The 13,698-nt window shown below is 38.8% G+C and overlaps 1 protein-coding gene across 1 annotated transcript in view; it reads right to left on the bottom strand.

The window, feature by feature from the left end:
• Nucleotides 1-221: 221 nt before the first annotated feature.
• LOC131876655 (uncharacterized) overlaps nt 222-13,698 on the bottom strand; it is a 29,963-nt gene continuing 16,486 nt past the window's right edge. The window contains exon 2 of the mRNA XM_059222098.1: nt 222-302. Within this exon, the coding sequence (XP_059078081.1) occupies nt 222-302 (81 nt within the window). The remainder of the gene's footprint in view (nt 303-13,698) is intronic.

The raw sequence follows: 13,698 nt of genomic DNA on the forward strand, positions 1-13,698 counted from the left end.
CAATAGTTTTTGGCTTTGTTGTTGTAGGAGGTCTTCCTCCTTGTAATCTCCTTCTTATTCTTCTTGTTCTTCATCCTATTCAATAACTTGTACTTCAACTTGTTCAGATGCTTGAGAAGATGTTTCACCTTTATCCTTCATCTTGTCCTTTTACACTGTGAATTTAAGCTTGGGTGTTGGTGCCTTCTTTGGGCTGGACACATCTTCCTTGTTCTAAGTTGTTAACTGATACCCTTTCCCAAGAGGCCTGCAGTGTCCTTTTCTAACCCAGTCTTAAAAAGTTTCAACCTGATCCCTTTATTCTGTAACCAAATATTGGTATTAAAAAGAATTCACTGGAATCTTTCCCTAATGGAGATTGATTCCTTTTGGGACCACTAGATTCTCGCAAGAGGGGTCTCAAAAATCTTATTCTATACATATTTGGGATCTACAATATCATCCTCATCTTCCATTGCATCAGGAATATTTGTCAATTCAATATTCTCTATCTATTCAAGTGTGAGTCGACTATAGTCTAATCTCCTCATATCTTCATCTATCTAGCACTTGGCCTAAATATTTTCAATCCTATGTACATGAGTGTATCTCTTCTTGAGTTTATCCTTCATGCCATGATAATCAATATATTCCCTCCTCTTGAATCTCTTCATGGTGAACCATTGCATTTCAATTTCCATTTGTTTGTCTTTCTATGATGTAGTCATCAAATATCAATCAATTAAGAGAGGGGATTTGAAGCTGGCTTTGTGTGCCTCAAATTTTTTACCATGAACAATTATGATTTCCCAACTAACTCCATGAGAATAATCTTGTCATTGGGGTATCTCAGCAACATGAAGGGGGCTCCCTCATAGCAGCCAATCCTCATGTATGAGAATGTAGGAAATTGAAGGAACAAACACCCATTTTTACTTCTTTTCTATGTTCTAAGCACCTTCTGACACTCTTCTTTTTTCTAAACCATGATCAAGTGAGCACATTAGTGTGCCAAAGAAAGCATTGTTGACCCTTCTAAATTGATTCAATCTTTGCTTGAAGGTCAACCAAGGATAATATTTATGGACAAACATAATGTTTCTATCTCCCTCTAAATTGAGACTTGGGAAGTGTCTCATAGATGTTGTGGCATACACTAGATAAGAGGTCTTGTGAAGTTTTAGAGTGATGGTCACTTGGGACAGTTGTTTACAAATTGACTCACTAATATGTTCACCCCAGTAAATCATATCTCTACCTTTCTCGATCGCTTGGATGTTCTAATACATCCATTCCTAAAAGACATTTGAAGTTGGTAGGCCTCTGTGTTGGCATTCTACACTCTATGAGAATATGGTTGATGTTGTCATTGATGGCAACCAATTGGTAACATGTTTCTATACAAGCACCGACATGCACAAGTACCGGCACTGGTAGGCATATTCACCGACATCCAGATTACACTGGCAATGAAGTACACCGACTCTTAGGCTGACATGAGACAAGTTTTTTTTATGTGAATTATATAGTAAATGTAATTAATTATTTGTAATCTGACATGATGTATTGTAAAGACTCATATATGTATGAGATCTTATAGATCATTTTGAATAAGGAAGCATAAGGACAGTTGATTATTATTGGTGTATGTAAAGACAATGAAAGGTTTTTGTTAAGGTATCTGACTAAGCTTAAACTGGTACTGAACCAAGCATTTGAGATGCTATTTTGAGCAGTACATTGTATTGGATTTAATTATCTATTTTGCAGTCAGTGAGACTCTTCTATTGAGCAATGAGCTCTAGGTTGTTGGCCTTCTTGCATGCAAGCCCATGTTGTAAGTAATATTTATTCATATTGGCCAGTGAGTAAATATTGTGGGTCATAAATCCCATCGAGGTTTTTCCCACACCGGGTCTCCTTGCCAAAATATTTTGTGTTATGGTATGCATTTATGCTATCTTTGTTATTTCTCTTTAGTGCATTATTTCTTTTTTACCAGTACATTGATTTGGGTTGAAAAATTATAAATAAGGTTAAATATTCCATTAACTGGTTAGACACTGATTCACCCCCCTCTCAGAGTCTTCAGGAGTGTCATTGAATCTAACAATTGGTATCAGAGCCTGGTCCTCTATTTGCAAAAGCCTAACAACTTGAGGAAGATTCTGAGACCGATACTGATGGAAAGTTTGAGAAAATAGTTGGAAGGAGCTCTTGAAGATTTTGATGCAGAAAAATTGAAGAATATAAAACTTGAAGATGATCTGAGGACTAATAAGGAATTCATTAAAGGACTTCAAGAGAACTTGGTTATAGCACAAAACAAGAGAAAGGAACTTCATGAGAAAATGCAGAAACATGATGATGAAAAGGAAACTCTTAGTGATATTGTAGATAAGTTGAGGCAAGAGAACACTAACATGAGGAATGAAATGCAAGATTTAACCATGAGGCTATGTAAGGATATTGAAGACAAAAAGAAGAAATAAGAAGACTTGACTAGAAGACTTAATGATGGAGCAAATGAAAATTTGAGACTTTGTCATGAGAATGATATGCTAAAGACAGATCCGATTCACATGCAACATGATAAAGAAGAGCTTAGGAGACAAATTGGCATTCTGGAAAATAAGTTGATCACTGCAAATGAACACAAAGACAAATTCAAGAAAAGTTCAGAAAGACTTGATGACATGCTGAAAAGACAAAAAACTGATGGAGATACAATTGGATTTGGATTTGAAAATGGAGAAAGTTTTAGGACTACAAATAATCAAGATCACAGTAAACCGGTAAGACAACCTAATGCTTATAAATTTAATGGGAAATGTTTCAATTGCAACACATTTAGTCATAGAGAAAATTAGTGCAGGTTTAGAAATAATAAGAATACAAACTTACCCACCAGTTGTGAGAGTTGAAAAATACAACCCCACAGGAGCTTGAAGATTTTCTGCAAGCTGAATAATCTATTACAAGGAGAAGCAAGGAAGCAAAATAATCTGAAGAACAAAAAACATGGGAAAATATGCTCAAAAGTTGAGAGCTCAATATTCACCAAAAATGTATTGTGATCATAATACAATGAAAAGCAAATTAACCTCTAATAGGTTAAGAAACCCTAAAAAGGGAAACCCTAGGCTTGCACATAATAATTAATAAAAGAATTAATTATTATGCACCTAATGTTAGCTTAAGTGTAAAAAGATAATAGGGAACTTAAAGAATTAAACAAATATTATTTAATTAATCAAGTAAAGACCCAATTACTCTAACACCCCCCTTAAGCTAGACTTAGGGAGAAGCTAAAACCTAGAACAACTACTAAAAGTAGGAAAGATGGGTCCCGGCAAAAAGGCCTGATCAGGTACCCAAATACAATGAAATCTCTATGAAACGAAGAAAAAGGAGAAAACCCAGTGGGAAAAAACTCCTCTCCAAAAAGAGATAAAAGAACATGCTGAAAGAAGAAGAAGGAAGGAAGGCCTCATAAAGACCCCCCAAGGACAACTTCCTTCACCCCAAGCATAGAGCACAATTGAAGATATCGCGGTGATGCAAAAGGTTTCATGAAGATGTCTGCAACTTGCTCGGCAATGGGAATGTACTCCAGAATGAGAGAACCATCCTGAATCAACTGGCGGATGAAATGCATGTGAAGCTCAATATGCTTTGTTTGCTGATGCTCTACCGGGTTGTAGGAAATGTGAATAGCACTTTGATTGTCACACCAAAGAACAATGGGACTATTAGGAGGAAAACCAAACTCAGTCATCAACTATCAAAGCCATAAGATCTCTTGACTGACGAGCACAACAACTCGGTACTCAGCCTCTGTAGATGATAATGCAGGAGCAGTCTACTTCTTGCAAGACCATGTGATAGGACCAGAGCCAAGATAGAAAACAAAGCCATAAGTTGACTTCTGATTAGTGACATCACTAGCCCAATCTGAGTCAGTGTAGCCAACAATGTGAGGGTCCCTTGATATGTAGTGAATGCCATGAGAACTAGAGCCCTGAATGTACCACAAAATATGTTTGGTAGCTTGCCAATGACTCTCATGAGGATCATTGGAGAATCGAGAGACAAGGCCAACTGCAAAGGAAATATCAGGATGAGTGTGAGTCAGGTACAACAAACTGCCAACCAATTGCCTGTAAAGTGTAGAATCTACTGAAGGAGTGGGACAAGCAATAATCAAAACAACCCCTGACTGAAAAGGAGTGGGAGCAGGCTTGCAATCAAGCATGCCAAAGAGCTGAAGCATGTCAAGAGCATACTTTTGCTAGTAAATGTAGATCCCATCAGAAGACTGAATCACCTGAAGACCAAGGAAATAATGTAGAAGACCGAGATCTATCATCTCAAACTGGTCCATCAAGGCTTGTTGAATATGCTGAATCATAGAGGATGAGCTACCTGTGATGAGGAGATCATCAACATATAGCACAAGAATCAAGATCTCACCCTTAAGAAGTTGAATGTACACTGTGTAATCAGAATGACTGCGGGTGAACCAAGTGGAGAGCAAGAAAGAATCCATCTTCTCATACAAATCCCAAGGGGTCTGTTTGAGACCATACAATGAATGCCAAAGTTTGCAAACCAAAGAACTGTCCTGCACAAATCCCTGAGGCTGCTCCATGTAGATTTTCTCTTGTAGTTCCCCATGCAAGAAGGCACTCTTCACATCGATCTGAATAATAGGTCATCCCCAAGAAGCTGCAAGAGATAGTACAAAGCGAATGGAGTTCATCTTGGTGACAGGGGCAAATGTCTCGGAGTAATCAATACCCTTCGCAACAAGATGTGATTTGTACTTATCAATGGAACCATCAACAACATACTTAGTGCGATACAACCAGCGGCACCTAACCATCTTTTTGCCCTTAGGAAGATGATAGAGATCCCAAGTATGATTCCTTATCAAAGAAGAATACTCCTCCTCCATATCAAAATTCCACTCAGGGTGTCTTGTAGCCTCTGAAAACTTCTGAGGATCATTTGAAATAGCATGACTCAAAAGACTAGAACCCACAATATGAGAATGGGTGTGACGAGTATTTGAAGGATCACCGGCCATAGAAGCTGCCGCCTCAATAGTAAAGAAAGCCCACTTGGGCATCTAAGGTGGAGCAGGTGGAGGGGGATGGTGGATCATCAAAACCATCATCAAAATCATCCTCAAAAAATATCCTGAAGAGATGTAGTGGTCAGAGTAGGTAGAGGAGTAGACACTGGAGTCAGGGTATCCACTGTGGGAAGACGCTCATCAAACTGAACATCCCATCGAAATAGGACCTCTTTGGAATTAGGATCAAACAACTTGTATGCCTTAAGATCCTCACAGTAGCCAACAAAAATGAGTGGTTGGCTCATCTGCTCCATGGCTTTCTGCTAAGCATAAGGAATGAAAGCCCATGCCTCACTGCCAAACACTTGGAAAAAAGAAACATCAGGCTTGTCATGAGACCAAGCCTTCTCAGGAGTCATATGTCAAACCGCCTTGTGAGGCATCCGATTCTGAATATAATTGGCACAATTGACTACCTCAGCCCAAAAAGACAAATCCATGGACCTGGACTAAATCATACAGTTTGCCATCTCGCATAAAGTTCTATTCTTGTGCTCAATGACACCATTCTGCTGAGGGGTGTAGGGAATAGTAAACTGATGCTGCAAACCATGCTGAGTGCAAAAATCTCTGAAAGCCCGATTCACATACTCCCCCCCATTATCTGTACGTATCTATTGAATAGAACAACCAGATTGCTTCTCTAAAAATGTCTTGAAGATTTGAAATGAATTAAAGACATCAGACTTGTACTTAAGAAAGTACACCCATGTGCGTCTGGAGAAGTCATCAATAAAAGTGAGTACATACTTGGCCCCAGAAAAAGTAGTGGAAAATGACATGAGATCACTATGAATCAACTCCAAGGGTGCCAAAGCACGAGAGGCTCTTCCCTTTGGAAAGGGATCTCTATGATGCTTGCCAAGCACACAACCATGACAAAAACCATCAGTGCAAGAAATCTGTGGGAGCCCAAGAACAAGTGCCTGTGTACTCATCTGCTGAAGATATCTTTAATTGACATGGCCCAAAGCACTCATGCCAAAGCTTACTTACAGAATCTACATGTGCTATAAGAGAGGAACTTGCACCCTCAGAGGGCTCAAATCCATCAAATCTATATAGATGAGATGCAGTATCAACACTCCTAGTAGCGACAACTAAATTAGAGTCATGGAGGTCCCGAATAACCACATCATATGGTGAGAACTCAGCTGTCTTACCAGAGCCAGAGTGACAAATCTGATAAATGGACAGAAGATTTGTCGAGATGTCAGGGACAACCAGAACATCCTACGGAATACCCCCATCGAATGAGACATAATTGGAACCCAAGACTGAAAGCTGAACTGAGTCACCCACTGCAATCTGTGAAGTACCACAAGAGGAAAGAGAAGTAGCCAACTATTGAGTGTGAGTCATATGGTGAGAAGCACCAGAATCTAGTATCCATGTGGACCCATAGGTCGAAGCTCGAGCAGTGAGAGAATGAACTTTCTCTATGGAAGGAGAACATGCCTGAGGTGAGGAAATGTGATGCTGCTACATGGCTTCCTCTAAAGCCTCTAAACATTTCCAACACCTGGAAACTAGATGTCCTTCCTTGCCACAAAAACTACAAGTGTCTCTTGATTTCTTCTTAGTCTTGGAGGAAGACTCACCATACTGTGAAGATTTCCCATGTTTGGGAGGAAATGGTGGTTTAGACTTAGACTTAGGAGCAAGCTTGGATGAATGCTCACTACCTGCAGAAGGCTTCTTTGGCTTCGGTTTCAGCTTTTGTTTCTCCTTAGAGGATTGAGCAACCAATGCTTTGTTCTTGGATCCCGAAAGCATATCCAGGTGAGAAAGATGAGACTGCTCACAAGACAAACTCTCACAAAAGACATCAAAGGTAGGCATGTTGAAATGAGCACCCAAGCCATTCATGGTGGAGTAGAAAGCAGAGGCAAAAAACTAAAAATGACCCGAAGCTTTGAAGGAATCAAGTGAATGCACTCTATGTCAATCTTGATCTTGCCACATCCCTGAAGAATAGATCTGGTAGTTTTGAACTTGTTCAAAAAATACTCAATGGTGGAAAAGGAATCAGGTGACAAGGAAACCAACTCTACCTCAATCTGAAATGCCTGAATCTCATTGACCCTCCCAAAGAGAGTCTCAAAATTCTACCACATAGCTCGAGGAGTGAGCAACTCATCAAGGTGAAATAAAAGACTGTCAGAGACATGCAAGGAGAGTAAACCCATGGCCTCATCCATCTTGTTCTTATGTTGATGAAGCTCATAAGGACACTGCAATATAGGATGAACCTCATCCAAACAAGACCACAACCCCCATGCCTAAAGAAGCCTCATGATGTGGGGATTCTAGGTGTGATAGTTGTGTGAAGTCAACAACACAACTGAAGGATCTTCCATGAGAACAAAACTCTGCACCTGCACCTGCTAGTTGGTTTTTTTTATTATGTGATCTTTTAGAATAAATAGAAGATGCATAAGGGTTTGTTTGTTTTGAGAGTTTTGGTGTTGTTCATTTCTGATATAAATGACAGAAAGCAAGAAAAAACACCCCCCCACAATAGATAAACCCAAACCCTAGTACATACTGATGAGAAGGAAGTAGTGCATAAGAAAAAAAACTTCAAAGTGATATCTCATGTACTTGATGAAAATTTTGACAAAAAATATCACAAAACTGAATAGAGCATGCTGAGAGCTTTCCAACATCTATTTGTTTTCAAAAAACAGAGTTTGTTTGCCCATTCTACGGCCCCGGAAGTGTAGAAAAGAGTTCTGACTTTGACTGGAAAAAGGTACAGTCAAACAGCAGATTCAGAAAAAAAAATCCAACACCATGAGGTCCGGCTCAGAATTAGCTTTTTGACACCCATTCATTTTCCAAAAAATGACTCCGGAAGCTCAAGATAAGACCAAACAACGAACCCCCCCTCAAAAAGGCAAGAGGGTCGTGGTCTGGTGGAGGAGCCAAGAGGAGGTGGCGCACGAGCGGTGCTCGAGTGGCACTCGGGTGGCACTCAGGCGGTGCTCTGGGGAGGAGCGGTGAAGTGGCGGGTGCTAGAGAAGGAGGCCAAGCGGAGCAACGGTAGTAGGGTGAGCTGGGTGGTGGCGGCGGTGGCGGGCTGGGTCGGGCGGTGGTCGAGGTGGCCGGAGGGCCTGCGGAAGCCGGCGGGAGGCGGGAGGTCTGGCGGGGGTCGGGCCGATAGGAGCCGGAGAGTGGGGTCGGTGGGGGCTGGCAAGGGCCTATGGGAGCCAGACTGACAGGTCCGACAGGGGTCATACGACGTCTGGACTGTCAAATCTGGTACCCTGCAGAAACAAATCCCCAATTTATTTTTTTGAAACCCTCCCTTTTTTTTTCGATGGCCTTTTTGATTTTTGATTTTTTTAATGATTTTTTTTTTTAAAATAAAAAAATTGGCCTGCATGCCATAAAAAGGCAAAAATATTTTTCTTTTGAAATTTTTTTCTCGATTTGCATGCCAGGGTCGTACAACCTAGTTTTGGAGAAAAATTACCTCCAGATGCTCAGGAGTCAAAACTAGGCAAGTTTTATATGACTATATGGGTTTTTGGGTCTTCTGAGCATGATGGTGAGGTCCTTTTAGGCCCAAAGTGCTCTGAAAAAGGCCTATCCCTAAGTACAAAATAAAAACTTCCTTAAAACCCTAGATCTGCTTCCAATGCAAAAATTCTCAAAACAAGAACAAATAGCTGCATATCTGAGCTCTGATACCATGTGAGAGTTGAGAAATACAACCCCATAGGATCTTGAAGATCTTCTACAAGATGAATAATCTGTTACAAGGAGAACCAAGGAAGCAAAATAGTCTGAAGAACAAAAAACATAGGAAAATATGCTCAAAAGTTGAGAGCTCAATATTCACCAAAAATGTATTGTGATCATAGTACAATGAAAATCAAATTAACCTCTAATAGGTCAAGAAACCCTAAAAAGGGAAACCCTAGGCTTGCACATAATAATTAATTAAAGAATTAATTATTATGCACCTAATGTTAGCTTAAGTGTAAAAAGATAATAGGAAGCTTAAAGAATTAAACAAATATTGTTTAATTAATCAAGTAAAGACCCAATTACTCTAACACCGATCAATGTTCCAAATGCAACAAAGTTGGTCACAATTCAGAAAATTGCAGAATGAATGTGAAATGCTATGTTTGTGGTAGATTTGGACATTTATCTAATCAATACAGAACACAAATCGGTCAAGGTTATAGAAAAGCTATTCAGAGGAATAATGTAACTTGTTATGCATGTAACAAGATTGGGCATATTGCAAAATTTTGTAGAAGTAAGACTATACCGGCGAACAATAAAGGATCTAATGAGAAGGGATAAGAAAAGGTAAATGAAATAAAGAAAGAATTTTCTAAACAATGGATTAAGAAAAGAGACCAGAGAGTTGATGAATCTGTGTCTGCACTGGTAGAACAGAGTAATCCTCCACTTGTAGAAGATTCTTCATCTAACTAAGAAATAATCTTTAGGGGGCATGGCAGCAAGTTGAAAATCATGCATTCTACCCTCAGTTGATGGTAAGAAGACACATTTCTTCTTTATTGACAAATGTGTTAAGATTTCACTTAATCAACAAGCATTAAATGCGATTTTTGAAGAAATTTTTGGCTATAAATCATCAGAAAACCCTCATTTCAATCCACCAAGCATTCAAGCATTCAGAGAGCGCAAAATTGAGCAAAGACACCCAAGGCGAAGCAACAAGGTATTTTCAGGCATTCAAGATTTCAAGCAAGAGGTATTTATCTTTTGAAATGGCATCTTCATCTTCTGCACCTAAGTTTATTGCAAACCCTACTGTGGTAGAAAACATTAAGCGCCCTAGGCCCGTGTTTAAGATTATCCTTGAAATTTCCAAGCAAGATGATTCTATCAAAGCTTTTTCAAAAAATTTGAAGGGAGTCGCTTTTGCCGAAGACCCTAGAATCTACATTCACTGCAACATAGAAAATTTAGGGACTAATGATTTGAAAAATATGTACAATGATGTTATTACTGATGAGCAAGGTTTGGTTAAACCAGAGCACAAGATTATAGGAGACTTAGGATTTGTTGAAATACTAAACATACCTAAATTTCTGAAGGAGGTAGTTCATCTTGTACTAAGTAGAGTTTATGGAGAATTTATGTGGCTTGATTCGGTCTTTAAAATCTCAAAGGAAGCAATCAAGGCAGTTACTGGTTTACCCTCAACCGGTAGTAGGCCCAACAAAACTAAGAAGATAACTAACAAGGGTGTTATGAACTTAACCCAAGCTACATCTGACAACATATCTCTGCGGGTTAATGACATTACTGATGCAAATGCGAGATATGTGAGCATGGTACTTGGCTATAGAGTAACTCATAGAAATAGATTAAACTCTGTTTCCAACTTATGTATTCATAGGGCATATGAGATGGTCAAGAAAAATACTAGGATTGACATCTCTGGATGGCTTAAGCATAAAACGATTGATAACCTGAAGAAGATTAAGGGTGACAAGAAGGGGACATTTCATTTTGGCAACTTACTTGTGTGTTTGATGCTCTACTTCACCAAAGAGATACCCTACATTGGTCATAAGGACTTTGGTTATGACATCTCGGTAGGCAAGAAAATCATGGAAGCTATCACCGGTATGGGCTCTAATAGTGACAACATTACAACAGACTACTTCAAAAACTTCCAAACTAAGATGAGAGCTAGAGAAAGGTTACCATAGAGCATAGTAGATAAGTATGATAAGCAAATCTACTTTGTAATCAAACAAGATGAAACATGGATGGAAGTTGTTACTCAAACTATTTGGATAATAAAAATGGGTTATGAAGTTGACCTAAATATTCTTGAAGCATATGCTAAAACACTCCTTGATGCACCTAAAGAACCATCTAAATACATTTTTGGTAATGTTGAGACCATTGAGCGTGCTATTTCGATGCAAAAGTAGAGAAAATGGAGAGAAAATTTAATCAGAGATGCATCCAAGATGGCCAAGGAGGTTAAAGAAAATGTAATGAACTTGAGTGGTATACTTGCTAGTATTATTTGCAGTACATCCTGTAAATTATAAAGAGGAAAATGATCAACTAATTTTTGAAGCAAACCGATTAGTTTTTGTGAGTGGATACTGGCAGGTTAGCCTAATGGCTGAGAGAGTGAAAGAGATTGCTGATGAAACTATGGACAAATGGGACATATTTTTTGTGGAAAAAGAAAAGAAAGAGGATAGGGAGAGACAAAAAATGGACAAATCTTTTTCTAAGGTATACCAAAAGGACAAAGGGAAAAGAAAAATTGGTAGTATACCTGCTATAAAGGTAACATATAACATTCCTCCACCAACATAGGATACTCCACCAATAACTTATAGATACTAGTAAATACAGACAATCAACTGGTTAAGGAAACTGAAGAAGTTACTCATGATGACACTAACCCTGATTCTGAAATTCTTTTCACCATGAATGTAGATACACAAGATATTAACATTGTTGTAGATAAAGAGAATTCAGAGGTTAAGGCAGATGATGCTAAGATCAGTGAGATCTCTGAGTCATCGGGACACACTACCGACTCTTAGAACACTAAGATACCAGCACAAGCTGAACAACCAGAGACTGAGAAACTGACAGAGGATAAGGTAACTAACACAGAGCAACCAAAATTAGAAAAACTGATAGTTGAAGAGGTACTTTTACAGACTAAAAAACCAAAAGAAGCAGAGGTGATTACACAAATAGAGAAACCAGTTGAAAAGGTGAATAAAGAGGAGGCAATCGATGGAAATAAGGAAGATATAGTGAAGGTAATTGGGCAAGTATCTGTTGAAAGGAAATCTATTGCACAACCAAGCACATCTACAGGAGAATTCAGACCCACCAATGTAATAGATGTTCTATTGGATTCTATTAAGAGGACAACAGATTGCAATGCCTTGGCATTTAGGGCTATTGAGGACACATTACCTATCTTGAAGATGATTGCACCAACCTGTAAGATAGATCACATTGAGGATTCATTAGGTAAATTGGACACATTGTCTAAATTTATTCCTGATAATTTTCTAACTATAGATAAGTTGAATGAGGATACTGTAAAGGAAAGAGTTGATAAAGAGAAAAGTGAATTCTTTGAGAAAACCATCAAAAACTGTACTGAGCACATGCATTCACTATTACCAGTACTTAACTCAAAAATTTTGGAATATAAGGAACTATATAGAGAAGCTTGCAAGCCTCACCACCTAACTGAAGATATTGATGAGGATATTAAGAAGACACATAAAGAAATCGATGATATTGTGGATAGTATGATAGGTTCTTCAGGACTTATCTCAGTTTTTTAGCAGGAAATGGTAGTTTTTGAGGAGAAGATGGAGAAACTTGAGAAAGAGAAAGAAAGGATAAGTTTAAAATGCTGGGAACTGAACAACAAACTTGGTCCAAGATTGGACAATCATATCACTCAGTGGGTTGAGCTATCGAAGGCATCAATTCAAAGAGAACAATCACCAGAGTAGTAGATGCACTATCTTACCAGCTTGATCTAGAAAACTAAGACCATTCTTTCTGACAATAACAAATTCATGCAGAGCTTGAATATAATTTTGGCAGACATTTTTCAACTTGTACATAACCGGTTATAGGCTATGAGGTAGCATTTTTGTATTCTTTGATTCTTTTTGACATCCTTTGCCATTGATGTCAAAGGGGGAGTAGTATGGAGAAAAATAATGCACATATGAGATCACTTGCTCAGGGGGAGCATACTCTTTTTGGGATCAGATTTTGGACTTCATTTTTGGATAACATTTTTGGATTTTTCTCATGAGTGTTGTCATCAATGCCAAAGGGGGAAATTGTTGGCATTCTACACTCTATGAGAATATGGTTGATGCTATCATTGATGGCAACCAACTTGTAACAGGTTTCTACATAGGCACCGACAGGCATAGGCATCAACGCTTATAGGCATATTCACCAGCATCCAGATCACACCGGCAATGAAGTATATCGACTCTCAGGCTAACATGAGACAAGTTTTGTTTATGTGAATTATATAGTAAATGTAATTAATTATTTGTCAGCTGACATGATGTATTGTAAAGACGCATATATGTATGAGATCTTATAGATCATTTTGAATAAGAAGCATAAGGATAATTGATTATTATTGGCATATGTAAAGACAACAAAAGGTTTTTGTTACGGTATCTAACTGAGCTTAAACCAACACTGAACCAGACATTTGAGATGTTATTTTGAGCAGTACATTGTATTAGATTTAATTATCCATTTTGTAGTCAGTGAGACTCTTCTATTGAGTAGTGAGCTCTAGGCTGTTGGATTTCTTGCATGTGCAGGCCCATGTTGTAAGTAATTGTAGCGTCCTAAAATTGTGACACTTGCAATTTCGACTGCATTTCGGTCTTCACGATGGCGACGCAACACACAACCTGAATGGAGACCCCAAAACTTGCTCATGACACTAAAAACTGCATTTTTCATGCACCCTGGCCTGAACCTCCTTTGCACCCCGCTGTCCCGGAGGTGGGACCAGAGTGCCCAGTGCCCTGGTCCCTCAGGACCAGGGC

This window comes from Cryptomeria japonica, chromosome 6 (assembly GCF_030272615.1).
Source record: "Cryptomeria japonica chromosome 6, Sugi_1.0, whole genome shotgun sequence".
NCBI lineage: Eukaryota > Viridiplantae > Streptophyta > Pinopsida > Cupressales > Cupressaceae > Cryptomeria > Cryptomeria japonica.